This window comes from Engystomops pustulosus, chromosome 10, assembly GCF_040894005.1.
Source record: "Engystomops pustulosus chromosome 10, aEngPut4.maternal, whole genome shotgun sequence".
Classification (NCBI taxonomy): Eukaryota; Metazoa; Chordata; class Amphibia; order Anura; family Leptodactylidae; genus Engystomops; species Engystomops pustulosus.
The window spans coordinates 78553083-78580834 of NC_092420.1; the positions used below are offsets into that span (position 1 = coordinate 78553083).

At 40.8% G+C, this 27752-nt stretch overlaps 1 protein-coding gene across 3 annotated transcripts in view; it reads left to right on the forward strand.

Annotated features, from left to right (window-relative positions):
- Positions 1-27752, forward strand: part of ASTN1 (astrotactin 1) — a 352438-nt gene that overhangs the window by 305196 nt on the left and 19490 nt on the right. For all 3 annotated transcript variants that reach the window (XM_072128438.1, XM_072128437.1, XM_072128436.1), the window contains one exon: positions 1824-2012. In XM_072128438.1, the coding sequence (XP_071984539.1) occupies positions 1824-2012 (189 nt within the window). The remainder of the gene's footprint in view (positions 1-1823; positions 2013-27752) is intronic.

Consider the following 27752-nt stretch of genomic DNA (forward strand, 5'->3'; position numbering starts at 1 on the left):
TGAGGCTGAATACAAGGGTGCTCTGTGATTTTTGGCTCACCCTGTATATTCTGAGGTATGTGAGACGAGATGGTCAGCTTTTAATTAAACATGATTTTGTGATACTCTGTTGGGCGTTGTCCCCTATATTCCTATATCAGGCTATCTAGTAGTTGTGATATGGATTGAAATCAAGATATGTCTAGCTAATTAATTCTCAAAATTTGTGTAAAAGAAATGATAGATAAATCTGCACGTTTCCCGGAAAATACAGACAATCTTCGAAAGGAGATCAGAATTTCATCTTAACACATTTATCTGCTCTGGTTTTTATCTGCCGTTTATTGCGTACATCTGATCTTCAGCCGCGCAGATTACACATCACATTTCTATCTCCTATTTATTGGATTCTGCTCCAGAAATAACTTACACATCAGATTAGACAGTAAAATTTTAGTTGATGTCAAACCATTTCTTGTTTGCGTTTTTTCAAAGTGTCAAAATGTTGGTAGAAAAGGTCAGTCGTATCATCTTTACATAGTGCAAATGTTCAGAGCAAGTAATACAAATTCCACCCAAACAATCTTATCAGCATCACTAAGGACTGGCAGAAAAACTGAAATGTTCTGTACAGTATCTGTAGTCCAGCATGGAAATCTCAATTGTCTCTTACAAGGGCTTAACTAGGTGAGACTAACTTCTGAATGGGGCCCCCTTCTCCCTTAAAAAAATATACATATTTTACACTCACACATGGGACTACAATGACACACATTTATATACTTATATACATACAGCACAAACATACATACAGCATAAACATGCATACAGTATATATCCACCATATATACATACATACAGCATATACACACATGCAGCATAAACATACATACAGTATATACACAGTATATATACATACATACAGCTTGTATACAATACATACTCTACCTTAAACACCCATGAAGCATATACGCACACATACAGTATGAACACATCACACAAACCCACACATATAGCATATACATAGATTGATATACTTATATACACACATTTACATACTTCTATACATACAGCATATACACACCATATGCACAGATACAGCATAAACATACATACATAATATACACAGTATATATACATACATACAGCTTATATACAATACATACACTACCTTATACACCCATGTAGCATATACACATATAGTATGAACACATCACACAAACCAACACATATAGCATATACACATCAACATTTGCAGACATACAGTATATACACATTCACATACAGCTTATACGCACCCAATACCCAAGATACCAGGGCCCCCCTTACACTGTGGGCCCCATAGCAGCTGTTATGGCTGCTATAGGGCACGCACTGTGGTTACCCCCCTGGTCCTTTAGGTTTCCCTCCATTCCAAACTCAAATGAAAGCAGGAATTCCACAATGTTCAGTGTGTACCTGCCTAATAAAGGGGTACTCGATATATACATTTGAAGGGTGAGAATTATTTTGAAATCAGACAACCAATGTAAGATCTCCCTGGTGACAGATCTATCCGCATAGTGCGCAGACATTTAAAAGGTCTAACTAGGACGCAGCGGTTACTCTGGGATTACACGTCTTCTAAGTATAGCAGTGTGTTATTGACTGTACTGGATTTCCAAATGCCAGACACTCACAATGATGTTTATGGCTACTAGTAAATCGCTTCTAATAATATGTTACAGAAGTCCAGTAAAACAGAGCCACTTTTAACCACTTTTCATCCATTTTATTGTACTTTAATACACTCTACCTTTCATCATGCTTTATTATGTTTCTTTTAACCTTTTATCGCTTCTCAGCTTTTACTCATGCCCTTCATGCTCTTGATGGAGCTACCTCCCGACTAGAATTCATGCCACTACTGGAACAGTTTGGGAACCATTACATTCAGGAGGCGGTGTATGGATTTGAGGAAACCTGTTCCATCTGGTATCCCAACCGGCAAGTTCAGAGACAACTGTGGCTGGAATTTGAAGACATAAGCAAAGGTATGAGATCTCTTGACTTCTCTTTGTACCTTTACTCAGAAACATGTAGATGTCAAATTTATTCTCAACTTCCACTGCCTAGTTTAAAGGGTTGTCCACGAGATATAAAAAAAACTGTGATGTGGCCTGGAGGGGGAAGGGGCTACTAAAAAAAATTGCACTTACCTCCTCGTTTTCTCTCAGTGTCCCACCCCATGGTCTCTCCGTGATTGTTTACAGGTGCACGGAAGCTGCGCTCAGACAGCTTCTACCACACCCACCCATCCTCTGTTCCAGATTTGTATTTACCAATATGGTGATGGGTGGGCATGGCCGAAACTGTATGAGCGCATCTTCCGATAGCCCGTGAAGTGGGACCAAGGAGGCAAGTACATGTTACAACTTTTCAAAAATTCTAACAATGACATACAAAGTTGCCCCCAACCTCTTCCATCCATACATCTATGTTCTAATCTCTCAGGCCTAATCACATGTCCTGGGAGATAGGGGTGCATCTTGAGGGGCATACCAAAGTATGGCCAGACCATCTTTTGTCTCTTCCCCACATGAGGAGACAAGAACTGTAAGTGATACATTATCATTGGGGCTCTGATACAAATTTTGCATGGTGGGGCCAGTAGCTTCATGTTGTGCCTCTGCTGCTTCTCTCCTCCCCCTTATCTTTTACATCGTGATTCTCAAGAAATAATCTCTGCCTCCACCAATACTTGGAAACTTAACTTAACTGGCTGGCACCAGAACTGGGCATATCTGGGCAAGTGCCAGGGCCCAGGGCTACTGGAGGGCCCACATAAGTGATAAAGGGTGAGGGGGGCTGCATATAAAATAACCATGAGGGGGCTTTTTGGTATGATAAATTAGGAAATATTTTAGGGAGCAGGAGACTGTTTTAGTTTCCAAATTTTTAACGCTGCCACGGGAGCCCACTGAGGTTCTGTCGTGCAGTGGCCTACTGAATCCTGGAGCCGACCCTGGTCGTCCTATCTCCTTTTTCTCAAAAAAGGCTCATTTTTATATGTTAAGTTCACATTAACAAATGTATAAAGTCTCCAGAAAGTGCAGGTGAGTAATCACATATTCTTTACTGAGGTTGAAAATTCATGGCAGAATAACAGATGATATACCAGAACAACGGACCTATGCGTTTCGCCTTGTGGGCTTAGTTATGGTCAGCACATGGTCCCATGTATTTCTATAGGCTCATGAATATGGATGTGGTTTCCAGTCCTATTCCTGCCCGAGTTCTTGGCTTGGGAAGTCTCTTCTACTGTCATTGGGGGGTGAATGGACCTCACACGCTGATGGCAGAAGGACAGCAAACATTACCCCAATGGACCTGTTTTCTGCAGGCCGAGAGCAGCACATGGCCAGGTCTATGTTGCCTAATAGTGGAAAACATAATAGGAAAGAAAAACAGGGCTATCGTGGGGCTCTAATCCGTACACTACCCAAAAATTCAAATACAATAGTTTTAGCCAAAATAACGAACAGTTTTAGTATTTCGTGATCTACATACTACAAATTAATAAAAATCAAATATCAATTAAAAAACCTTTTGATGTCCAATCGTGACGCAAATCCATTTGACTACAAAGGAGTCCAGATTGAGTCCTGAATGAGTATTTATATCTTACAAGCTCGATTTCAAGAATCCATCAGGTGAGCACCCCTGATCTCTCCCCTACACCCTTATCGGACCACCAAACGATATCACCCGAGGTGCCGTCCTCTGTTGTTCCTTTTTGTTTATGTTGTCCTAATAGTGGAAAAAAAATTATAGGCTAAAAAAGTGTTGGGGAAACATATGCAAAAAGAAAAGGGAGAAATACTAGGTGATTAATTTTGACACTGTAAGTAGCACAAGACACAACATCAGACCATGGGTCTGTTTTCTGCGGCCCGAAAGCAGCACATGGTCAGGTTTATGTTGCCTAATAGTGGAAAAAAAAATTCAGGCTAAGAATGTGTTGGGGAAATGTATGCAAAAAGAAAAGGAGGAAATACTAGGTGATTAATTCTGATACTGTAAGTAGCACAAGACACAACATCAGACCATGGACCTGTTTTCTGCGGCCCGAGAGCAGCACATGCTCAGGTTCATATTGCCTAATGGTGGAAAAAAAAATTCAGGCTAAGAATGTGTTGGGGAAACATATGCAAAAAGAAACGTTAGAAATACTAGGTGATTCATTCTGATACTGTAAGTAGCACAAGACACAACATCAGACCATGGACCTGTTTTCTGCAGCCCGAAAGCAGCACATGGTCAGATTAATGTTGCCTAATGGTGGAAAAAAAAATTCAGGCTAAGAATGTGTTGGGTAAACGTATGCAAAAAGAAAAGGAGGAAATACTAGGTGATTAATTCTGATACTGTAAGTAGCACAAGACTACTGCATTGTGCCGAGTCAGCGAGTAGTAGAAAAAGTGACATCCTTCAAAGACAATGGCAGACAAGAAAATGAATGTAATTAAAATTTGGTGTATGATATTGTAATATTTTGGGACTGTCAGTACCGTATACAGGAAGCCTCTTCAGGATCTTGGCATTACATTGCAGCATAATACAAGACTACGAGGATGAAAATAAGACATAAAGTCATTGACAATAGTCATAGCGATCAATAACGCTCCTACACAGTGAGAATTGTAGCGTTTTGTTCTCCAAAACTCTTGGATTTAATTAATTTGGAACCTTTGGATCACTGGAATTTTATTGGCTGCTCCTGAAAGTATTCGCTGATTGTCGATGGTAATTGTGTAACCTTGACTTGCGTTTAGCAGTCTGACCAGTCTTCAAGGAATTGATTGAAGGGTGCAGTTAATATACTGGTTATGGATTTTCTATACTCAGTCCGGGGTGTGTGATATTGTCCCAGTGGTTAATTAGATTGCGTATTGAGCAGCTGGTTAGTTTTCTATAGTCATAAATATATTGGATCATTTATTACTTTGTGGTAAATGTTACAGTATAACCAGGGCTGGCGAGTTAGATATTTATGTATCAGTGACGTCTAGTGTCATGCTGTGGTCCCTTGGGCCCATCGGAGGAAAGGGTGCCCTTATTATGTGTTCAGAACATGAACACATAGTCATACATTGCATACTAAAGTATCTCACAGCACCAATAAAATGTTCAAAATTTGAGTCACCCCCAAATAAATAGACTCTTGAAGTAATTGATAGCCGGGTATAAAGAATGAGAGGTGATCTGCAGTAACTCAGCATGGCCACTACACAGTGGACAGAGCTAAATGCTTATTGCTCAATGCATTAAAGGGAACCTGTCAGCAGGAATTGACTTTCATGGGACAGGTTGTTGAAGAGAGAGATAGAGTGTGGAGTCAGGAGAATCTAATCCAGAGCTGCAGCTTCCACAGTTTGGACTCAGCTCCATCCCAGCCTGCATCTACTGTACTAGCAGGCTGTTGCTTTATTCCTGAGGACCACTCTCCACGACCACTCCAGTACCAGAATCTGCCATTTGACTGTTTAGGCCCGTTGCCTGCTACCTGTTGTTCAATAAAAACCTAAATTAATTTGCACAATGTTGCCTCAATCTGATCCCTGGATACGGCTGTCTACCACCAGGGGCTTCCCCATCCATTACCCAGGGACCTATCTTACAGAAATGCAGGGGTTGCCCCAGGGAGAACCATAAACTCGCATCACACTCGCAACGCATGCTGCCGGGAACGCACGGCCCGAACGCTGCACCGCAGGAGTGAACTCAGCATGTCAGTTCACTGACATGCTGGAACGGGCCTTATACCTACCACCTCAAGTGGTAGGTTTCCTTTAAGTAGGGTTGTCTTTTGCATGATCTTTGGAACCCAGAGTTTTGCCAAAATAGGCTACATGTGGACTATCTATTAAAGGAAATCTACCACCAAAATTCATCATGATAAACCAGGGACACTTACTCATAGATCCAGGCACCGTGACTGTGGCGATCTTATATTTGTTATCCATGGCCTCCTTACTTCTAAAATCAACTTTTGAAATTATGCTAAATTACACTCCCCTTTTCGTCCCACTGTGTGCTGAAACTTCCTCTGTTGCAGTGAGATAACAGTTCGCCTTTCAAACCAGTTTGTAGTATAGGTGAAAATGAAAATAATCAGTTAACGCCTTTCTTATTATGTTTCGGGTGATTTGTTATAGGGGGGATCCCACAAAGAGAATTTATTACCTATAAAATAAAAGATAATAATAATTCATATAGCGCACACATATTACACAGAGTTTGCCAAATCGGTCCCTGTCCCCAATGGGGCTGACAATCTAATCAACCTATATGTGTGTTTTGGAGTGTGGGAGGAAACCCACGCAAACACGGAGGGAACATACAAACTATTTGCAGATGTAGACCTGGGACTTGAACACAGGTCCCAAGCGCTGTAAGGCTGTAATGCTAACCACTGAGCCACTGTGAATAATAGAATACAAATGAATACAATAGAATAAATTGGGACCAAGAATTATTACTAGGATGAGGTGGAAATGCAGTTTGCATGGACGTGTCATCATGAATGCAGAAACCATTCAGTCTAGGAGGCCGATGAATTTCCTAGCACTGAATTCTGTTATCCTCTTGAGCCCCTTTGACACTGAATGGAGCGGTAAGACCACCACTCAACATAGGGGTTCAGGATTCCTACACTTCATTACTTATCAATAGTGGAACATACAAAGCCATTCATAGCTACATAATTGCTGAAATTATATGGATTCATTTATTTTTTTTACCTTTAATAGGGATAATAAATGAAATCATTGAGAATAGATGATAAATGCTTGTAGAGCACTGGCTGGACCATAATACAGGATTATACAATAATAGTCTCTATTTCCAGGCATAATATCATGTTTGTCCTTGCTGTGTGATTGGATTCATTTAATAGAGATATCAAATTGTTGGGTTTCGCTGAAGCTTTAATTGTTTCTTTGTTCCTCTTGACGCCTTCTGAAGATACACATCTATTTGTTGAGCTGAGCCCTTATCTATAATGAAAAGCAGCGAGGGGGACAGTAATAATTGTAATCGTAACAGTGGTCGCTGTCTACTGATATTAGTCACAATCAAACAAGGGAAGGGACATTTCAGGCCAAGCAGTGCTCACCCCTCACAAGGACAGGGGCTGCTGATGATTGAGGCAGATTTTGGCAATTTGAAATGTCCCCGTCACGGTCCGAGCCTTAAATACATGAAAAATAGCCACCAATGTTGTTACTGTTTGTAGTATATATAGATTTCTCCCTCTTCCGCTATATAATCACTAAATATATCTATCTGTGTAGTGAGGCAGCGCCATCCTGAGGAATTACATATTTGAGTTGCTTTAGATATGTTCATTGACTGAAATCAGCATGTTATAGAGCAGTGGCTAAGCAGACTGTGTATAGAGTTCTATCTGCAGGCAACTTGTTATAGATCAGGAGGAGCTGAGCAGATTACACATTGGGGCAGATTTACTTACCCGGTCCAGTCGTAATCCAGCAACGCGTTCTCTGAAGCTGATTAGGGTCCTGTCGGGATTCACTAAGGTCATGCGCCCGATGTCCACCAGGTGTCGCTGCTGCGCTGAAGTCTGCCGGAATTCACCTCCTCCGTCTCGGTGTATGTGAGTGCTATTTTTGCGACACATATATTTTTTTTAATTCCGTGGTTTTTCCAAATCCGTCGGGTTTTCCGATGGCCATGCCCTCCGATTTCTGTTGCATGAAAGCTGGCGCCGATCTGATCGCATGCACCAAAATCCCGGGGCAATTCGGCACAATTTGCCAAAATTTGGGAAACCCGCCGGAAAAACGTGATTCGGACCCTTAGTAAATGAGCCCCATAGTGTCATATCTGCAGGCACCATGTTATAGAGCAGAAAAATCGGAGACGTTTATAAATTGTGTTATTTGGCAAGTTCTGTGCAGCGCTGCGTAATCTGTGTATGCTATATAGATAAACAAACTATTATTATTATTATTATAATATCTGCAGCATGTTATAGAGCAGGAGGAGCTGAGCAGATTGCACATAGTGGCCTATCTGTATGAAACGTGTTATTGAGCAGAAAACCAGAGAAGTTTATAAATTGTGTTATATCTGCAGCATGTTTAAGGCAGAATGAGCAGATCAGTTTGCACTTACTGTTCTTTCTGCAGGCAGCAGGTTATAGAGCAGGAAGAGCCAGGAAGAGTATACATAGGTCTCCATTTAGTAATGACCCCGCACCAGTTTTTCGTCGGACTTTGCACGTTCTTATCAGTGTAAACGGATTGCACATGCATTTGTGTTGCAGCTGCACTTTACCAACACAACACAAAATTCTGAACTGAAAGGAGTTTGCATTGGACCGTGCGCCACATTTATCACGCAGCATCCGATAGAAGTGTGTCACATTCCCTATGTTAAAAGTGCACCAAAAAAATCTGGCGCATCCTGTACACTCCACTGCACCTACTGCAGTTTGCACTTTTTTTGATTAAAGAAGGTCATAGGGTCCTATCTGCATGCTGCATGTTATAGAGCAGGAGCAGCTTATCAGATTACATACAGTGTCCTTTTTGCGGGCAGCATGTTATAAAGCCGGAGGAGCTGAGCAGGTTGTACATAGTGTCCTATCTAGAGGAATGTTATAGAGCAGGAGGAGCTGAGCAGATTGTACATAGTGTCCTATCAGCAAGTAGTATGGTGTAGAACATTAGGAGCTCACATAGATTGCTATCTGCAAGCACTATATCATAGAACAACTAGAGTTGAGCAGATTATAACATGTTGCCTGCAGAAAGGACACTATGGGGCGACAGGCCCGGGTAAGTAAATCTGCCCCAATGTACAATGCACTCAGCTCCTCCAGCTCTATGTCACTCTGCCTAAAGACAGGAAACTTTGTATAATTTGCTTGGCTCTTCCTGCTCAATAACATGCTGCCTTTTGATAGGACAATGTAAAGGAGCTTAGAAAATTGTGCATAATGTCCTTTTTGCTGGAGGAGAAAGAGAGGATGTAGGAGGGGATAGCGGGATATATGGTGGAGCAAGGAGTGACAAGCTACACTGATGGGAGGAGGATGCAAAGGAACTGACGAACGTTAGGATTTTAAAGGTCCCTCACCCTGGGACTCAGCAGAAGAATCTGGCCGGGAGCCAGGTAAAGTTTTATATAGTTTATTTCACAAATCATATAACACAGAGCGTTTTTAAAAACATGTCTGGAACATAGAGTATTAATTTAATATATTAAAGGGACCTTGTCACCAGAGGGACATTTTTAGCAGGAGACAGGTTCCCATAGATGCAATACTGTAACTGTGGGAACCTGCCTCCTGCTAAAAATGGCCCTTTGGGGTACCATTAATATCATAAGCTGCTGGCTGATACATTTTTTACAATCCCTACAAGTAAGTAAGATTTGCAAAGAATAACCTAAAATGGTAAAAAAATAAAAATCTGCTGTTTGTCATGCACTGGACAGACCATCGAGACTCCATGTACAAAACCCAAGTGATCTGATGTACACATTATATTTGTCACATAATTGCGCTTTACACTGGTAGGTTAATTGACTTCCCAGAAATTTGGCCTTAGTAGCAGGTGGTTGTGTGACTGGGGTAGGGAAAGTGAATTGAAAGCTTCAGCTGGGATGAGACCGCATACAGTGCCGCCTTAAATTGCTGGAAGTCAATACAAAACCAGGTTATATTAATAATACGAGCTGTAGGTGATTGAGAAGCGACAGAATGGACCCGCCGGGGTTGTATGAGCAGGTTAAAGAGAAAAAGGTCAAAAATATTATCTGGTCATGAAAATATCAGCTCAGAAGGGAAATTAAGGTTTGTTGACATTTCAAAAAATGTTACAGTATTTTGTGCAAAACTAAAATTTTTGAAATCAAAATCAAATCAAAGAATTAATAACTGTAACAGTCAAGTGGTGGGCAGGAATCGGGAGAATTAGAACTAACGTTCTGCAATACTGGGTGTCCTACATAAGCTGTGAGAGGGAGGTCATTGTACAGGGAGGGGGAGGGGATAAGCTGTGACATCATCTATTGTCAGTAGTGATGTAATGATGGGTCAGTGTTATCTATATAGAGGTCATTGTACAGGGAGGGGGAGAAGATAAGATGTGACCTCATCTATTCTCAGTAGTGATGTAATGATGGGTAAGTCTTATCTATATAGAGATCATTATACAGGGAGGGGGAGGAGATAAGCTGTGACATCATGTATTGTCAGTAGTGATGTAATGATGGGTCAGTGTTATCTATATAGAGGACATTGTACAGGGAGGGGGAGGAGATAAGCTGTGACATCATCTATTGTCAGTAGTGATGTAATGATGGGTCAGTGTTATCTATATAGAGGTCATTGTACAGGGAGGGGGAGGAGATAAGCTGTGACATCATCTATTGTCAGTAGTGATGTAATGATGGGTCAGTGTTATCTATATAGAGGTCATTGTGCAGGAGGGGGAGGATATAAGCTGTGACATCATCTATTGTCAGTAGTGATGTAATGATGGGTCAGTGTTATCTATATAGAGGTCATTGTACAGGGAGGGGGAGGAGATAAGCTGTGACATCATCTATTGTCAGTAGTGATGTAATGATGGGTCAGTGTTATCTATATAGAGGACATTGTACAGAAGGGGGAGGAGATAAGCTGTGACATCATCTATTGTCAGTAGTGATGTAATGATGGGTCAGTGTTATCTATATAGAGGTCATTGTACAGGGAGGAGGAGGAGATAAGCTGCGACATTATCTATTGTCAGTAGTGATGTAATGATGTGTAAGTGTTATCTATATAGAGGTCACTGTACAGGGAGGGGGAGGAGATAAGCTGTGACATCATCTATTGTCAGTAGTGATGTAATGATGGGTCAGTGTTATCTATATAGAGGTCATTGTACAGGGAGGGGGAGGAGGTAAGCTGTGACATCACCTATTGTCAGTAGTGATGTAATGATGGGTCAGTGTTATCTATTTAGAGGTCATTGTACAGGGAGGGGGAGGAGATAAGTTGTGACATCATCTATTGTCAGTAGTGATGTAATGATGGGTCAGTGTTATCTATTGTCAGTAGTGATGTAATGATGGGTCAGAACTATAGAGCGTGTTAAGGGATGTGGTCCAATGTCATGTGACCAGGGTGACATCATCACAGGTCCTTTAGCCTCTGAAATTTAGCAAACTGTACCCCATATACATATCTAACCACATAAAAAAATCACATCATGCCTGGACAGACTTCTACTCCTCTCCATGCAGGCTGCTGTGATTTCATGTGATATGATGTGGTGTGATTTCATGAGATATATTACAGTTTGCTAATGTTAGAAGGCTAAAGGACCTGCGGTGATGTCACTCTGGTCAGATGACATTACTGCTGCATGCAGTGAAAGCATGGGAAGGAGCTTCTTGATTCTGCCCAGGGAGGCCAAGCCTACCTCAACTCGCTGTAGATATCCATGGATACTAGGTAAAATTATAAAGTTGAATTTATGGGAATATGAGAAGATTATAGATTAGGGCAGAGGCAGGCAGAAGGAATCTACCATCAGGTCTACTTCTGATAGTAGATTCCTCATGGTGGGTTTCCTTTAAGACTTGAACGTAAAGTACTACAAATTTTTTTAAAAATGAATAAAAACTCCTAAAAATGTATTAATAAAAATCAGGTTTAAAAAATATGTCACTACCTGGTAAAACCTTTGAATAATGTATCCATTTATACAAAAAACATAAATGTAAAATTCTTCCCAAACAGTTGACATTTCCTGCTAAGGACAATGCACTCTGGGATATGAGCTCTCCGGAGTGGCGCCCTTGATAAATCTCAGAGCCGGGTTATGGGAGCCGGTAATTGTGGATGCGCTGTCACCGTGGGATTGTCTGTACTTAGCTGTATCTAAGATGCCCTGTCTCATTAATCCTGATATCAGATGATGCGGCTCCATTGACAAAGCTCCGTCTGTGACTATTGTAAACAGTCCTATGGATAGAGCTCAGTCGGTACAATGTGTACAATGCTCTCCCTATTATAAGGAAGAGGCCGCGTCCCGCGCATACTAAAGAGATGTCTACGAGACGGATCTGCTGCTTATTAGCTGTGGCAGTAAATTCTCTCCAAATATGTAACTGATCTGATTTAGCGATACTGACAAAGTCAACTACACACATTTATTTCAGGAACCTTCCCATAAGCAGAATAGATGGCTGAGAAATATGACGAGGACAATGACATGATAGTAATATACAGTCTGGGGCGCAAGACTCAATTATACATTCTATGTGGTGATTTGCAAATCCTGGATCTCATTTATCAGAAACATCTCAGACAAGACGACCTTATTGCCCGCAGCAACTCATCAGGGTTCAGCTTTACTTTCTAAATTGCACTAAAAAAAATGAAATATGGAATCTGCATCTCCTCCCCTTGTACTGATCATAGATGTACAATGCAATTTTTTTTTTTATTTGGCCAAAAATTCTGGCAAGCTTCTTACTCATTTTCATAAAGTCAGCAGAAACTTACCAAAAAAAAAGTCATCTTCTGTAAGTTTTTGCTCACATCTGTTGTAATCTCCCCTCCAAAATCATATCATTGTGCTTAAAGGGAACCTGTCATCAGTTTTTAACCATTAAACCTAATGACAGGTTCCCACAGAAACCTTCATACTGTGCCCTATGTTGTATTTTTTTGTAAAAAAAAAAAATCTGTAGCTCAGATCTAGCTAAAATCAACTTTAGAAAAGTAGCTGGCACCTTACTTGGAGATTTACTGAGTCAAAAGGGGAGTATATTCTATTCACTCAGTTTCTACATTTCTCTTCAGGAATAAGGGAGGGGGAATGGGGGTGTGGAGAGAACTGTCTGTGTGTGACGCACTGAAGAAAATTCCTGAGGAAAAGGTAAAATGTGGGAGTTGAGAGAGACATTGGTCAAGTCTTACTTACTTATTTCTGAGGAAGCAGGGTGTATTGTTAAAAGACATGTTGGCCATACATGGCTAGCTGAAGAGAATCCCTGAGGGAGGGAGAAATGAGGAAGTTGAGAGAGACATTGGCTATTTGTGACTCACTGAAGAGAATTCCAGAGGGAGGGGGGAATGACAGGCTTGAGAGAGAGACGTTGGCCATGTGTGACTTGCAGAAAAGAATTCCTGATGGAGGAGGTAGCGAGGGAGTTGAGAGAGATTTTGGCTCGTTGAAGTGAAGTCAGCTCCATCATTCCCCCCTCCCTCATGCTCTAGGCGCTGATACTTATGAATGTGCCAACTCAGCACTGAGGAAGACACAGATTGGACTCTCATTGGAAGATTTTCTTACATGGTGAGATAAAACAGAATCTGAACAATTAAAGGCACGAGGAGGAATGATTTAGGAAAAGTAGCTCTGCTTCCTAAAAGCAGTTTTTGAAAATATGTTCATATGGAAGGTTCCCTTTATAAAAAAGAAGGACAGAAGTTTGACTTCAGTTGGGGTACCTTGGGGTTCTGTTCTTATTTTTCTCTGTTTTTCTCTGTTTTTGCCATCAGAAGTGATAGAAGATCCAAATGAATCTTAGCATATTGTTACTGATGAGTGGTGAGTGCAGACTGACCTCACTGGAGGAGAGTTATCATATATTGTAGTCAAATTCCAGATACAGAATGATGGTTATACTCACATTGCAGCTTTTCGACTATCTACTCCCTTTGTGTCAGGGATGGGTTTTAGTGGAAGGAAGCTTGACCTTCTGTTAGCAGACAAGTCCAACAAAGGTTGCAAAGAGTGATTGAAACACAGCTGCATTAGCCGAGCTATAATACACAGAGTGCCTCCCTCCCCTGGATAAAGACCTTATCCTATCTGAAGCGAGTAGAGTAAACTCTGCACATAGCTTGCCGTTAGAAAGTGCCTGAGCTGGTTTTGTAATGGAGGAAGGATGGGCTGAATGCAGAGAGCACTGCAGTGTGCAGACAAGAGAAGCTATTCATGAGTAGAATCTGCCATGTCTGACCATAATCAGAAGATTTACAGTCGGGCAACCGACATTGTAAACACCAGGACTGGTAGAGACAGGTCGGAATTATGTTTGTGAAATGCTGTATTTTTGTTAATAACGGTAAATTAGATAATGGGTTACTTTGTTATCCTGAGTATATAAAAGAATCTTCTCTTGAGAATACCCCTTTAATTGGATTATCTTAACGGATAGCAGTTTTTTTTTAATTGCGTTATTCTATAGAGAGACATTCACAAATGGATGGGTACAGTAATGTTTTCTGCTACTAATGGGGTCATCTATCACTAAAGGGATCAACTCTTGTTTGAAATACATACTTGCAGGAGCCACAATTGGAAATATTAGCATAATGCTTCACATACTGTAAGATCTTTAAATGGAGTCTACCACCTCTTCCAAAGTTTCCATAAGTAGTGCCGCATTGTTACAGAACCCCTCATTCACATTCTGGACAACCCTATATGACCAAAAACTGTTGGATCATTTTCCAGAAAAGAAAGTATTATGCAGATTTTTTAGATGGTGTACGTGGGGTGTTGTCATTGCTCCTGTAACACTGGTTTGTGGGGGCCCCCCACTTCCGTCTTCCCTCCATCATCTCTACCCATAACATCATATGATGAGTCCACATGCACAAGTCAAGGACAATGGGGCACATTTACTAAGGGTCCACACACCGCATTTCCGTCGGGTCTCCTGACTATTCCCCATTTGCACTGCATTTAGTAGGGGTTTTTGGCGCACGTGATCGTATTTTGGCGCAATCCCGTCGACTTTCATGCGACACAAATTGGAGGTCGTGGCTGTTGGACAACTTGACTGATTCGGACTAAGCCCAGGATTTAAAATTCAAATTGTATCACAAGCCAAGCACTCACATACACCGGGAAGAAGGTGAACTCCTGCGGACCTCAGCGGGGAAGCGATACATGCAGGATATCGGGCATACGATCTCGCGCCAGACTTCATCCTCGTCGGACAATGCACTTTGGGGATCGCGACAGTACCGGGTAAGTAAATGTGCCCCATTGTGTACACTAGACATGGAGTTTTCATTGTCTGATGTTGTGGCAGTCTTAGGGTTAGAGATGATGATTGATACAAAAAGAAGAAGGACGTGTTACAAAGTGGTGATCTGGGAGCAATAACCAAGCCCTTGATGCACCATCTATGTAATATTCACAACACTTTGGGGTTGGTTGAAGACCGAAAGTTGGATTGTATGAAATCTTTGCCAAAGCTAGAAGCCCATCAAATTACATTCTCAATCCGCCTAGTTCTGTGCCTACTTTCCCCCTACTACAACCTTCATTTTTGGTAATTCAATACTCCACAGCTGCACTCCTGCTGGAGAACCAATGACCACAATGCCTCTCCAAATAATACTTCTTACTCAAGGACCTCCAGTACCAATGTCATAGACTAGAACCTATAGTATGTACAGTACAAAGTTGTGAGGAACATTCACATAACAAGTATTGAGCGTCAACTAAGATCATCATTAAATTCTTTCACTGACTCTCCATAGATAATATTCCAGAACGTCTTCTCTTCACACTGTAGTGTTCGGCACATAAAAAAGACAGAAAAACAACAAAGTACAGAGCAAGCTGTGTAATCTTTAACAAGATGGGAAGTGTTGCTTTCTAAAGGCTTGTGGTTATTTAGCCTCAGCACTGCCAAGGTGTAATATCTGCCTCAATCCAAGCATCCAACTGCGAGAGCTCTCACGTCTTACAGCTTCCAACACAGATGCACAATATGGGAGCTTGTATTTTAAGATCTGTCTGTCTCCCGCTTGTTTGTGACTGTGGCATCAGCAGTTTATTTGCATGTGAGATTAGTTACTCCTGAGATGTGTGAAGAGCACCACAAACAATGCGCCATAAGATTTTAATGATGTTCTGCTTTCACCCCATTAAAATTTGTCTTACATTGTACAATGTTATTTTATGTTACTTATATACCTACAGACCATTATTCTACATTTGTATAGGCAGGTCAAGAAATTTGGGCCATGTATGGTATGTTTAAAGGGATTGTGTGGAGTAAATTTAAAGTGTGTCCATGTGTTTTTTTTTATAATTAGAAGTTTTATATTACAGCTTATCTCCTAACATGAAAACATTGATTCATCATTACATCACTACTAACAATAGATGATGTCACAGCTTATCTCCTCCCCTCCCTGTACAATGTCCTCTATATAGATAACACTGACTCATCATTACATCACTACTGACAATAGATGATGTCACAGCTTATCTCCTCCTCCTCCCTGTACAATGACCTCTATATAGATAATACTGACCCATCATTACATCACTACTGACAATAGATGATGTCACAGCTTATCTCCTCCCCCTCCCTACACACTGATCTCTATATAGATAACACTGACCCATCATTACATCACTACTGACAATAGATGATGTCAAAGCTTATCTCCTACCCTTCCTGTACAACGATCTCTATATAGATAACACTGACCCATCATTACATCACTACTGACAATAGATGATGTCACAGCTTATCTCCTCCCTGTACAAAGACCTTTATATAGATAACACTGACCCATCATTACATCACTACTGACAATAGATGATGTCACAGCTTATCTCCTCCGCATCCTGTACAATGACCTCTATATAGATAACACTGACCCATCATTACATCACTACTGACAATCGATGATGTCACAGCTTATCTCCTCCGCTTCCTGTACAATGACCTCTATATAGATAACACTGACCCATCATTACATCACTACTGACAATAGATGATGTCACAGATTATCTCCTCCCCCTCCCTGTACAATGACCTCTATATAGATAACACTGACCCATCATTACATCACTACTGACAATAGATGATGTCACAGCTTATCTCCTCCCCCTCCCTGTACAATGTCCTCTATATAGATAACACTGACCCATCATTACATCACTACTGACAAAAGATGATGTCACAGCTTATCTCCTCCCCCTCCCTGTACAATGACCTCTATATAGATAACACTGACCCATCATTACATCATCACTGACAATAGATGATGTCACAGCTTATCTCCTCCTCCTCACTGTACAATGACCTCTATATAGATAACACTGACCCATCATTACATAACTACTGACAATAGATGATGTCACAGCTTATCTCCTACCCTTCCTGTACAATGATCTCTATATAGATAACACTGACCCATCATTACATCACTACTGACAATAGATGGTGTCACAGCTTATCTCCTCCCCCTCCCTGTACAATGACCTCTATATAGATAAAATGGACCCATCATTACATCACTACTGACAATAGACGATGTCACAGCTTATCTCCTCCCCCTCCCTGTACAATGACCTCTATATAGATAACACTGACCCATCATTACATCACTAGTGACAATAGATGATGTCACAGCTTATCTCCTCCCCTCCCTGTACAATGTCCTCTATATAGATAACACTGACTCATCATTACATCACTACTGAAAATAGATGATGTCACAGCTTATCTCCTCCTCCTCCCTGTACAATGACCTCTATATAGATAATACTGACCCATCATTACATCACTACTGACAATAGATGATGTCACAGCTTATCTCCTCCCCCTCCCTGCACACTGATCTCTATATAGATAACACTGACCCATCATTACATCACTACTGACAATAGATGATGTCAAAGCTTATCTCCTACCCTTCCTGTACAACGATCTCTATATAGATAACACTGACCCATCATTACATCACTACTGACAATAGATGATGTCACAGCTTATCTCCTCCCTGTACAAAGACCTTTATATAGATAACACTGATCCATCATTACATCACTACTGACAATAGATGATGTCACAGCTTATCTCCTCCGCTTCCTGTACAATGACCTCTATATAGATAACACTGACCCATCATTACATCACTACTGACAATCGATGATGTCACAGCTTATCTCCTCCGCTTCCTGTACAATGACCTCTATATAGATAACACTGACCCATCATTACATCACTACTGACAATAGATGATGTCACAGATTATCTCCTCCCCCTCCCTGTACAATGACCTCTATATAGATAACACTGACCCATCATTACATCACTACTGACAATAGATGATGTCACAGCTTATGTCCTCCCCCTCCCTGTACAATGACCTCTATATAGATAACACTGACCCATCATTACATCACTACTGACAATAGATGATGTCACAGCTTATCTCCTCCCCCTCCCTGTACAATGACCTCTATATAGATAACACTGACCCATCATTACATCATCACTGACAATAGATGATGTCACAGCTTATCTCCTCCTCCTCACTGTACAATGACCTCTATATAGATAACACTGACCCATCATTACATAACTACTGACAATAGATGATGTCACAGCTTATCTCCTACCCTTCCTGTACAATGATCTCTATATAGATAACACTGACCCATCATTACATCACTACTGACAATAGATGGTGTCACAGCTTAACTCCTCCCCCTCCCTGTACAATGACCTCTATATAGATAAAATGGACCCATCATTACATCACTACTGACAATAGACGATGTCACAGCTTATCTCCTCCCCCTCCCTGTACAATGACCTCTATATAGATAACACTGACCCATCATTACATCACTAGTGACAATAGATGATGTCACAGCTTATCTCCTCCTCCTCCCTGTACAATGACCTCTATATAGATAACACTGACCCATCATTACATCACTACTGACAATATATGATGTCAAAGTTATCTCCTCCACCCCTGTACAATGACCTCTATATAGATAACACCAACCCATCATTACATCAATACTGACAATAGATGATGTCACAGCTTATCCCCTCCCCCTCCCTGTACAATGACCTCTATATAAATAACACTGACCCATCATTACATCACTACTGACAATAGATGATGTCACAGCTTATCTCCTCCTCCCTGTACAATGACCTCTATATAGATAACACTGACCCATCATTACATCACTACTGACAAAAGATGATGTCACAGCTTATCTCCTCCCTGTGCAAAGACCTTTATATAGATAACACTGACCCATCATTACATCACTACTGACAATAGATGATGTCACAGCTTATCTCCTACCCTTCCTGTACAATGAACTCTATATAGATAACACTGACCCATCATTACATCACTACTGACAATAGATGATGTCACAGCTTATCTCCTCCCCCTCCCTGTACAATGACCTCTATATAGATAACACTGACCCATCATTACATCACTACTGACAATAGATGATGTCGCAGCTTATCTCCTCCTCCCTGTACAATGACCTCTATATAGATAACACTGACCCATCATTACATCACTACTGACAATAGATGATGTCACAGCTTATTTCCTCCTCCCTGTACAATGACCTCTATATAGATAACACTGACCCATCATTACATCACTACTGACAACAGATGATGTCACAGCTTATCTCCTCCCTGTACAAAGACCTTTATATAGATAACACTGATCCATCATTACATCACTACTGACAATAGATGATGTCACAGCTTATCTCCTCCGCTTCCTGTACAATGACCTCTATATAGATAACACTGACCCATCATTACATCACTACTGACAATCGATGATGTCACAGCTTATCTCCTCCGCTTCCTGTACAATGACCTCTATATAGATAACACTGACCCATCATTACATCACTACTGACAATAGATGATGTCACAGATTATCTCCTCCCCCTCCCTGTACAATGACCTCTATATAGATAACACTGACCCATCATTACATCACTACTGACAATAGATGATGTCACAGCTTATGTCCTCCCCCTCCCTGTACAATGACCTCTATATAGATAACACTGACCCATCATTACATCACTACTGACAATAGATGATGTCACAGCTTATCTCCTCCCCCTCCCTGTACAATGACCTCTATATAGATAACACTGACCCATCATTACATCATCACTGACAATAGATGATGTCACAGCTTATCTCCTCCTCCTCACTGTACAATGACCTCTATATAGATAACACTGACCCATCATTACATAACTACTGACAATAGATGATGTCACAGCTTATCTCCTACCCTTCCTGTACAATGATCTCTATATAGATAACACTGACCCATCATTACATCACTACTGACAATAGATGGTGTCACAGCTTAACTCCTCCCCCTCCCTGTACAATGACCTCTATATAGATAAAATGGACCCATCATTACATCACTACTGACAATAGACGATGTCACAGCTTATCTCCTCCCCCTCCCTGTACAATGACCTCTATATAGATAACACTGACCCATCATTACATCACTAGTGACAATAGATGATGTCACAGCTTATCTCCTCCTCCTCCCTGTACAATGACCTCTATATAGATAACACTGACCCATCATTACATCACTACTGACAATATATGATGTCAAAGTTATCTCCTCCACCCCTGTACAATGACCTCTATATAGATAACACCAACCCATCATTACATCAATACTGACAATAGATGATGTCACAGCTTATCCCCTCCCCCTCCCTGTACAATGACCTCTATATAGATAACACTGACCCATCATTACATCACTACTGACAATAGATGATGTCACAGCTTATCTCCTCCTCCCTGTACAATGACCTCTATATAGATAACACTGACCCATCATTACATCACTACTGACAAAAGATGATGTCACAGCTTATCTCCTCCCTGTGCAAAGACCTTTATATAGATAACACTGACCCATCATTACATCACTACTGACAATAGATGATGTCACAGCTTATCTCCTACCCTTCCTGTACAATGAACTCTATATAGATAACACTGACCCATCATTACATCACTACTGACAATAGATGATGTCACAGCTTATCTCCTCCCCCTCCCTGTACAATGACCTCTATATAGATAACACTGACCCATCATTACATCACTACTGACAATAGATGATGTCACAGCTTATCTCCTCCTCCCTGTACAATGACCTCTATATAGATAACACTGACCCATCATTACATCACTACTGACAATAGATGATGTCACAGCTTATTTCCTCCTCCCTGTACAATGACCTCTATATAGATAACACTGACCCATCATTACATCACTACTGACAACAGATGATGTCACAGCTTATCTCCTCCCTGTGCAAAGACCTTTATATAGATAACACTGACCCATCATTACATCACTACTGACAATAGATGATGTCACAGCTTATCTCCTACCCTTCCTGTACAATGACCTCTATATAGATAACACTGACCCATCATTACATCACTACTGACAATAGACGATGTCACAGCTTATCTCCTCCCCCTCCCTGTACAATGACCTCTATATAGATAACACTGACCCATCATTACATCACTAGTGACAATAGATGATGTCACAGCTTATCTCCTCCTCCTCCCTGTACAATGACCTCTATATAGATAACACTGACCCATCATTACATAACTACTGACAATATATGATGTCAAAGCTTATCTCCTCCACCCCTGTACAATGACCTCTATATAGATAACACCAACCCATCATTACATCAATACTGACAATAGATGATGTCACAGCTTATCCCCTCCCCCTCCCTGTACAATGACCTCTATATAGATAACACTGACCCATCATTACATCACTACTGACAATAGATGATGTCACAGCTTATCTCCTCCTCCCTGTACAATGACCTCTATATAGATAACACTGACCCATCATTACATCACTACTGACAATAGATGATGTCACAGCTTATCTCCTCCCTGTGCAAAAACCTTTATATAGATAACACTGACCCATCATTACATCACTACTGACAATAGATGGTGTCACAGCTTAACTCCTCCCCCTCCCTGTACAATGACCTCTATATAGATAAAATGGACCCATCATTACATCACTACTGACAATAGACGATGTCACAGCTTATCTCCTCCCCCTCCCTGTACAATGACCTCTATATAGATAACACTGACCCATCATTACATCACTAGTGACAATAGATGATGTCACAGCTTATCTCCTCCTCCTCCCTGTACAATGACCTCTATATAGATAACACTGACCCATCATTACATCACTACTGACAATATATGATGTCAAAGCTTATCTCCTCCACCCCTGTACAATGACCTCTATATAGATAACACCAACCCATCATTACATCAATACTGACAATAGATGATGTCACAGCTTATCCCCTCCCCCTCCCTGTACAATGACCTCTATATAGATAACACTGACCCATCATTACATCACTACTGACAATAGATGATGTCACAGCTTATCTCCTCCTCCCTGTACAATGACCTCTATATAGATAACACTGACCCATCATTACATCACTACTGACAAAAGATGATGTCACAGCTTATCTCCTCCCTGTGCAAAGACCTTTATATAGATAACACTGACCCATCATTACATCACTACTGACAATATAAGATGTCAAAGCTTATCTCCTCCACCCCTGTACAATGACCTCTATATAGATAACACCAACCCATCATTACATCAATACTGACAATAGATGATGTCACAGCTTATCCCCTCCCCCTCCCTGTACAATGACCTCTATATAGATAACACTGACCCATCATTACATCACTACTGACAATAGATGATGTCACAGCTTATCTCCTCCTCCCTGTACAATGACCTCTATATAGATAACACTGACCCATCATTACATCACTACTGACAAAAGATGATGTCACAGCTTATCTCCTCCCTGTGCAAAGACCTTTATATAGATAACACTGACCCATCATTACATCACTACTGACAATAGATGATGTCACAGCTTATCTCCTACCCTTCCTGTACAATGAACTCTATATAGATAACACTGACCCATCATTACATCACTACTGACAATAGATGATGTCACAGCTTATCTCCTCCCCCTCCCTGTACAATGACCTCTATATAGATAACACTGACCCATCATTACATCACTACTGACAATAGATGATGTCACAGCTTATCTCCTCCTCCCTGTACAATGACCTCTATATAGATAACACTGACCCATCATTACATCACTACTGACAATAGATGATGTCACAGCTTATTTCCTCCTCCCTGTACAATGACCTCTATATAGATAACACTGACCCATCATTACATCACTACTGACAACAGATGATGTCACAGCTTATCTCCTCCCTGTGCAAAGACCTTTATATAGATAACACTGACCCATCATTACATCACTACTGACAATAGATGATGTCACAGCTTATCTCCTACCCTTCCTGTACAATGACCTCTATATAGATAACACTGACCCATCATTACATCACTACTGACAATAGACGATGTCACAGCTTATCTCCCCCCCCCCTCCCTGTACAATGACCTCTATATAGATAACACTGACCCATCATTACATCACTAGTGACAATAGATGATGTCACAGCTTATCTCCTCCTCCTCCCTGTACAATGACCTCTATATAGATAACACTGACCCATCATTACATAACTACTGACAATATATGATGTCAAAGCTTATCTCCTCCACCCCTGTACAATGACCTCTATATAGATAACACAAACCCATCATTACATCAATACTGACAATAGATGATGTCACAGCTTATCCCCTCCCCCTCCCTGTACAATGACCTCTATATAGATAACACTGACCCATCATTACATCACTACTGACAATAGATGATGTCACAGCTTATCTCCTCCTCCCTGTACAATGACCTCTATATAGATAACACTGACCCATCATTACATCACTACTGACAATAGATGATGTCACAGCTTATCTCCTCCCTGTGCAAAGACCTTTATATAGATAACACTGACCCATCATTACATCACTACTGACAATAGATGGTGTCACAGCTTAACTCCTCCCCCTCCCTGTACAATGACCTCTATATAGATAAAATGGACCCATCATTACATCACTACTGACAATAGACGATGTCACAGCTTATCTCCTCCCCCTCCCTGTACAATGACCTCTATATAGATAACACTGACCCATCATTACATCACTAGTGACAATAGATGATGTCACAGCTTATCTCCTCCTCCTCCCTGTACAATGACCTCTATATAGATAACACTGACCCATCATTACATCACTACTGACAATATATGATGTCAAAGCTTATCTCCTCCACCCCTGTACAATGACCTCTATATAGATAACACCAACCCATCATTACATCAATACTGACAATAGATGATGTCACAGCTTATCCCCTCCCCCTCCCTGTACAATGACCTCTATATAGATAACACTGACCCATCATTACATCACTACTGACAATAGATGATGTCACAGCTTATCTCCTCCTCCCTGTACAATGACCTCTATATAGATAACACTGACCCATCATTACATCACTACTGACAAAAGATGATGTCACAGCTTATCTCCTCCCTGTGCAAAGACCTTTATATAGATAACACTGACCCATCATTACATCACTACTGACAATAGATGATGTCACAGCTTATCTCCTACCCTTCCTGTACAATGAACTCTATATAGATAACACTGACCCATCATTACATCACTACTGACAATAGATGATGTCACAGCTTATCTCCTCCCCCTCCCTGTACAATGACCTCTATATAGATAACACTGACCCATCATTACATCACTACTGACAATAGATGATGTCACAGCTTATCTCCTCCTCCCTGTACAATGACCTCTATATAGATAACACTGACCCATCATTACATCACTACTGACAATAGATGATGTCACAGCTTATTTCCTCCTCCCTGTACAATGACCTCTATATAGATAACACTGACCCATCATTACATCACTACTGACAACAGATGATGTCACAGCTTATCTCTTCCCTGTGCAAAGACCTTTATATAGATAACACTGACCCATCATTACATCACTACTGACAATAGATAATGTCACAGCTTATCTCCTACCCTTCCTGTACAATGACCTCTATATAGATAACACTGACCCATCATTACATCACTACTGACAATAGACGATGTCACAGCTTATCTCCTCCCCCTCCCTGTACAATGACCTCTATATAGATAACACTGACCCATCATTACATCACTAGTGACAATAGATGATGTCACAGCTTATCTCCTCCTCCTCCCTGTCCAATGACCTCTATATAGATAACACTGACCCATCATTACATAACTACTGACAATAGATGATGTCAAAGCTTATCTCCTCCACCCCTGTACAATGACCTCTATATAGATAACACCAACCCATCATTACATCAATACTGACAATAGATGATGTCACAGCTTATCCCCTCCCCCTCCCTGTACAATGACCTCTATATAGATAACACTGACCCATCATTACATCACTACTGACAATAGATGATGTCACAGCTTATCTCCTCCTCCCTGTACAATGACCTCTATATAGATAACACTGACCCATCATTACATCACTACTGACAATAGATGATGTCACAGCTTATCTCCTCCCTGTGCAAAGACCTTTATATAGATAACACTGACCCATCATTACATCACTACTGACAATAGATGATGTCACAGCTTATCTCCTACCCTTCCTGTACAATGAACTCTATATAGATAACACTGACCCATCATTACATCACTACTGATAATAGATGATGTCACAGCTTATCTCCTCCCCCTCCCTGTACAATGACCTCTATATAGATAACACTGACCCATCATTACATCACTACTGACAATAGATGATGTCACAGCTTATCTCCTCCTCCCTGTACAATGACCTCTATATAGATAACACTGACCCATCATTACATCACTACTGACAATAGATGATGTCACAGCTTATTTCCTCCTCCCTGTACAATGACCTCTATATAGATAACACTGACCCATCATTACATCACTACTGACAATAGATGATGTCACAGCTTATCTCCTCCCTGTGCAAAGACCTTTATATAGATAACACTGACCCATCATTACATCACTACTGACTATAGATGATGTCACAGCTTATCTCCTACCCTTCCTGTACAATGACCTCTATATAGATAACACTGACCCATCATTACATCACTACTGACAATAGACGATGTCACAGCTTATCTCCTCCCCCTCCCTGTACAATGACCTCTATATAGATAACACTGACCCATCATTACATCACTAGTGACAATAGATGATGTCACAGCTTATCTCCTCCTCCTCCCTGTACAATGACCTCTATATAGATAACACTGACCCATCATTACATCACTACTGACAATATATGATGTCAAAGCTTATCTCCTCCACCCCTGTACAATGACCTCTATATAGATAACACCAACCCATCATTACATCAATACTGACAATAGATGATGTCACAGCTTATCCCCTCCCCCTCCCTGTACAATGACCTCTATATAGATAACACTGACCCATCATTACATCACTACTGACAATAGATGATGTCACAGCTTATCTCCTCCTCCCTGTACAATGACCTCTATATAGATAACACTGACCCATCATTACATCACTACTGACAATAGATGATGTCACAGCTTATCTCCTCCCTGTGCAAAGACCTTTATATAGATAACACTGACCCATCATTACATCACTACTGACAATAGATGATGTCACAGCTTATCTCCTACCCTTCCTGTACAATGAACTCTATATAGATAACACTGACCCATCATTACATCACTACTGACAATAGATGATGTCACAGCTTATCTCCTCCCCCTCCCTGTACAATGACCTCTATATAGATAACACTGACCCATCATTACATCACTACTGACAATAGATGATGTCACAGCTTATCTCCTCCCCCTCCCTGTACAATGACCTCTATATAGATAACACTGACCCATCATTACATCACTACTGACAATAGATGATGTCACAGCTTATTTCCTCCTCCCTTTACAATGACCTCTATATAGATAACACTGACCCATCATTACATCACTACTGACAATAGATGATGTCACAGCTTATCTCCTCCCTGTGTAAAGACCTTTATATAGATAACACTGACCCATCATTACATCACTACTGACAATAGATGATGTTACAGCTTATCTCCTACCCTTCCTGTACAATGACCTCTATATAGATAACACTGACCCATCATTACATCACTACTGACAATAGATGTTGTCACAGCTTATCTCCTCCTCCTCCCTGTACAAAGACCTTTATATAGATAGCACTGACCCATCATTACATCACTACTGACAATAGATGATGTCACAGCTTATCTCCTCCTCCCTGTACAATGACCTCTATATAGATAACACTGACCCATCATTACATCACTTCTGACAATAGATGATGTCACAGCTTATCTCCTCCCTGTACAAAGACCTTTATATAGATAACACTGACCCATCATTACATCACTACTGACAATAGATGATGTCACAGCTTATCTCCTCCCCCTCCATGTACAATGACCTCTATATAGATAACACTGACCCATCATTACATCACTACTGACAATAGATGATGTCACAGCTTATCTCCTCCCCCTCCCTGTACAATGACCTCTATATAGATAGCACTGACCCATCATTACATCACTACTGACAATAGATGATGTCACAGCTTATATCCTCCCCCTCCCTGTACAATGACCTCTATATAGAGAACACTGACCCATCCTTACATCACTACTGACAATATATGATGTCACAGCTTATCTCCCCCCCTCCCTGTACAATGACCTCTAGATAGATAACATTGACCCATCACTACTGACAATAGATGATG